The 4,698-nt window shown below is 47.3% G+C and overlaps 1 protein-coding gene across 4 annotated transcripts in view; it reads left to right on the top strand.

Annotated features, from left to right (window-relative positions):
* The first annotated feature begins 1,188 nt into the window (after positions 1 to 1,188).
* GMDS (GDP-mannose 4,6-dehydratase) overlaps positions 1,189 to 4,698 on the top strand; it is a 638,647-nt gene continuing 635,137 nt past the window's right edge. The window contains exon 1 of one of the 4 annotated variants that reach the window (XM_040460741.1): positions 1,189 to 1,514. In XM_040460741.1, the coding sequence (XP_040316675.1) occupies positions 1,413 to 1,514 (102 nt within the window). In that variant the 5' untranslated portion in view covers positions 1,189 to 1,412. Of the gene's footprint in view, positions 1,515 to 3,610; positions 3,644 to 4,698 lie in introns of those variants that run through there. The other 3 variants (XM_040460740.1, XM_040460738.1, XM_040460739.1) reach the window with 3 other exon arrangements.

Here is a 4,698-nt window from a genome sequence, read left to right on the forward strand (position 1 = left end):
ATCATAACCTGAGCCAAAGTTGGACGCTCTACCGACTGAACCACCCAGCTGCCCCAAACAGATTTTTATTTTAAACCTGAGTTTTTCTGATTTGGGGATTTGAGGTCTGTAATAACTTGCATGATAGGTTGGGGACTCTCTAGTCACTCACTTTGTGATTTGGAGTGACGATCCGAGGTGATTTACTGCAGAGAGGAATAGCTGCAGATAAGCAGAGCAGTGGAGACAGGGAAGTTTTTGTCTCTTCTGTGGATTCCAGCCAACTGCTTAGGTACACACACCTGCTGCCCTCCCAGTGTGTGAGTCACCTCTGTTCTTCTCTCTGCCCAATGTGCGGCTGCCATATGGAAGCCAATTCAGCAGACATCAAGCTAGGACCCCACCTTGCATTTGAATTGTTATTTTTTTGAAATTGGCCATGTCTAGGTTTATAGGACCTTGCAGTCTTTTCAACATTTCCTTAAGTTGCACATGAGTGAGGCCAGACTTACTTGTACTCTGCCAGACCTCTGAACTAGAGTACTTTGAATCCAGTTACTTGGAAATTTGTGCCTGGTTCCAAGCTTCAGGGAAACATGAGAAGAGCCAGAAAGCCAGGATACAGGTGAGGTTAGTCTTAACTCACATCTGTGACACCATTTAGGGTCCTTGTAACGCTAGTGCTTTCAGTACACATAAAACCAAACTCATCAAAAGGCACTGCAACAGGTTTCCATAAATTATTTATCAAAGCTAATGGCCCCAGGCCCTGTGACGCCTAGATTTGGAATTCAAGGCTTTCTCCTCACTTAAAGGTCAGTCCATACTTTCTCTCAGCATCCTCTGGAACTATTAGCATTCCTGGGAGATTCAGAGGGGCGGAGGACAAGAGATAGGGGTTCCAAGGAGGGTAAGATGGTGAAGTCTAGGCCACTGATGGCCCGACCTCTCCACGCCAGGCCTTGCCAAGGGACTGGCCAGGCGTAAAGACCTGGTAACAGTTCCCTTCCAGAACCCGGACAAGCAGACACAGCCCAGCTGCCAGCCCGCCCCTCCGGGGCCCACCCCACCCCGGAGCCCGCGCGGCCAGCAGCGGAGGGGGCGTGGCGTGGCGCTGCGGCCGTCGGCGGGGGGCGGGGCCTGCCGCGGGCGCAGAGGGAGCGTCGCGGGCTGACGCGAATGACGCGGCGCCCGCCAGGCCGCAGCCCCGCCGCCCGGCAGTGGGGCCCGCCTCGGCCCGCCCCCGGCCCTCCCCGCCCGGCCTCCCCAGCGCCCCTGTCAGATTGTGGCGGCGGGCCGCGCGGTGCGCTAGTTCCTTGCAGCCTGGGCGAGGAGACTTGCGCGCGGGCACACCCCCACGTCCCTTAGGCGCCGCTGCCTCCGCTCCACTGGCCTTCGCTCCGCCCAGCCTTCTGCCGCACGCCCGTAGCGACATGGCACACGCGGCGGTACGCTGCCCCAGCGCTCGGGGCTCCGGGGACGGCGAGATGGGCAAGCCCAGGAAGGTGGCGCTCATCACTGGCATCACGGGCCAGGTGAGTGCCGAGGAGGGGGTTTGAGCCGGGCCTGCTGCTGCCGGGGCACATGTACGCCTTGCCCCGCGCTCGGGGCTGCCCGCGTTTCCAGGAACAGCCTTCTGGGCATCCCGGAAGGTTTCCGATGTGGCTTGTCGTAGAGCTCGGAGACAAGATGTGTCCTGTGGAGAGTGTCCTGGATACATTGGATGCTTCTAGGCTTACCTTGGGGGCGTGGGGGCGTGTGTTCTACTTGGGATGTGGTCCTCAAACCTGAGCAAGATTACGCTGTCTCACCTGTCCTGCCGGCGACTGGAGCGCTTGTTTTTCCAAGCCCTCTAGGGTGCACTTCCAATTCAGTTCTTTAGAGATCCTAGTGCTGGAGGAGGGAAAGGGACTGGTTTTCCGTAAGAGAGAGAGAGAGAGAGAGAGAGAGAGAGAGAGAGAGAGAGTGTGTGTGTGTGTGTGTGTGTGTGTGTGTGTGTGTGTGGAGTCAACTTGCTGTATTTCCGTGTAAGGGCCATGGCCACTTACCTGCTAATGCTTGGGAAGCAGGGGAGTTCTTGCTCTTTTCGTTCCCCCCAACCAGATTTCCAGACGAGAAGACAAAATAAAAGAAAGTAGTGCCGTGGGGCCACAGACCAGGAAATGTTTTTGTTTGGGGAGTACACCTCACAAAACCTTTTTAAGTACACAAACTCCTGAAATTCATGTTAACACATTTGAAGTGTATGTGACAGACTGGTCCAAAAGTTAGGCTAGGGTTCTATTTTCAAATAAAAGGAGTTCCTTGAGTGAGATAATCATGAGGAGCTGTCCTGCATGTTGGAACCCCCATATGCAGACTGAGCGTGACTGTTCCTGACAGTCATCTCTTAGAGATGTTGCAACAGGTAGGACCCGACCACTGTATCTAACCAGACTGTGCTGTGTGAGATTCATTGGTGATGGAATAATTTTGCTCATGTATTTTTGTAGATAGTATTTCTGGAGATTTCCTGGTAGTGGCTAATATTACTCTGTAATGAAGATGATAATAATAGCTAATAAATGTTGTGTTTATTATGTATCGATCACTTGACTAATATTAACTCATTTAGTTTTTACAAGTACTCTTTGAAGGGGATTTTTTTTTTTTAACCTTCACTTTACCGATGTGGAAAGTGAGGCATGGGGGTTTGATTTGCTGAAATCAAACAACTAGAAGTGTCTAATTCGGATTCAAACTCTTTTCACAAAGCACTCTAGCATTAGAAAAGAAGTTGGAATTGGCCAGATGTAGAGTCAAAGAATATTAGACAATTTTAACTACTGGATATCTGATTAGTTTCTGATTATTCATGCATCTTACTTTGTTTAAGGTAATTACAGTAAACAACTGTTTGAAAACTGGTTGAAGAGGTGTGTAGGACAAGGATTTGAGGTTGAGGAAGTGAACCATTAAATTAGTCAAGGGCCCATATGCTTCCAGGTCACGGCCTACATACTTTTTTTTTCTCTCTAATGGTGAGGACTCTTCCAATTTCTTATACTAGATCTGAAGGTCAAATGTTTACTAAGGTTATATGAACTCTTGAAGGTAGAGATTTTTTTTTTTGGTACCATTAAGAAATTAGTTAAGCTGTTAATGTAACTCTGTTGGTATGGCTTATACCAATTTGAGTGACCAACACTGTGAATCAATGCAGGTTAGAAATAAAACCTTGTTGAGAGCTTTGAACACAGTCATCTGGTTGGTACTGAGTGACAAGGGAGGAGCAGAAGTGGCCCCCACTGTAGTTTGTCCTGTAGGCTGCCACAGGGGAGTCTTTCTTATACATGTGTTCAGCATGGTATGCCCTGGCCAGACTCTTTTGGTTCATCACTTCATTTCTGACTTTAAACTCCTGCTTGAGTTTCAGGCTCCTTTTACTCTCAGCACCAGCATTTTAAGCTTTCCTCCAACATTCACCCTCTGCATTTTTCCTTTCCATGTTGGGTTGTTGTGTTGGCTTCCATAGCTCCTGGCACAATGTTGAACTCTGTATTGCCATGTAAGTCCTTGTTAATGGAATTTAATGCCCTGCTATACTTTGCATTTATCTTCTAGGACAGTGACTCCCTACCTGGGTATTAAGGAACTCCAGAGGACTATGGAGTTAATACCAGAGGTCTGAAAATCTATACGTCATTATTCATTTTAAAAATAATATTCAGTGAGAGCTTACTGAGCCACTCTGCAGACATTTTATATCCCTACCTTAGAGGCAGATACAATTTTTATTCCCAATTTACACCTACCTAAGTAAGGTTAAGAATGTTCCCTGGGAATGCACATCCAATGAGTGTCAGAGCTGAGATTTGAACCGAGAAGTTGCTTAGACCCATTTTGTTAACACACTTCTGTGGTAAGCTACACACAATTAAAATACAGTTCTGTGTGTGTGTGTGTGTGTGTGTGTGTGTGTGTGTGTGTGTTAGAGAGTGAGGGAGAAAGAGAGATTGTTTTACTATAAGAAGTCTCAGATTCAAGAAGATGAGGCAGACACCATTGCCCTTAGGGCATTCATGTCCTTGTGCCATGATGGGCTCTTAAATGGGTTGTCCCAAATTCCCACTTGAGAATGAATGCAGATAGCCATGGTGCCCTGTCTGCTATTTATCATCTCTAGTATTTATCATCAGGCTTCATAGTCTAGCTTCAGCCCTCCTGCATATTCTTAATACAGTAGTTGTGAATCATTTTCTCAAGTTTTTACCTCATTAAATCACCTTAAAGAAAAACAGGCTCTGGCTTTGCATTGCTGCCTCTAGGCCCTCTACCAGTCATCCCCAAAGCTCACCTCCATTGATTGTCTTAATTGTGCTTGTGGTTCTTTACTACATATATGGGTGGAACTGTTCTTGCTGTTGTGTGAATACTGTCTCTTTGTACCTAGTTGGAGTCATTTTGTGGCTGAATGCCCTCACACGTTGTACTCCTTTTCACTCTCCTAAAAGCCTCTGTGCACTCCAAGTAATCCTGCCAAATGCAGCCATTCCATGAACTTTCTTTGTGTTTACATATATGCACCCCCCCCCATTGGCTTTATAGGTAATTTACATATCTTGGTTCTTTGGTTGGTGAACTGCTTCAAGATAGAAACCTTTTCAGCATGTTATCTCCCACATAGTTTTAGTTAGTGGGCTTTCAAAAATGTTGACTTACTCTTCTCATTAACAACAC

This window comes from Herpailurus yagouaroundi, unplaced genomic scaffold (assembly GCF_014898765.1).
Source record: "Herpailurus yagouaroundi ecotype Mexico unplaced genomic scaffold, PumYag 250, whole genome shotgun sequence".
In the NCBI taxonomy this organism is placed as follows: Eukaryota; Metazoa; Chordata; class Mammalia; order Carnivora; family Felidae; genus Herpailurus; species Herpailurus yagouaroundi.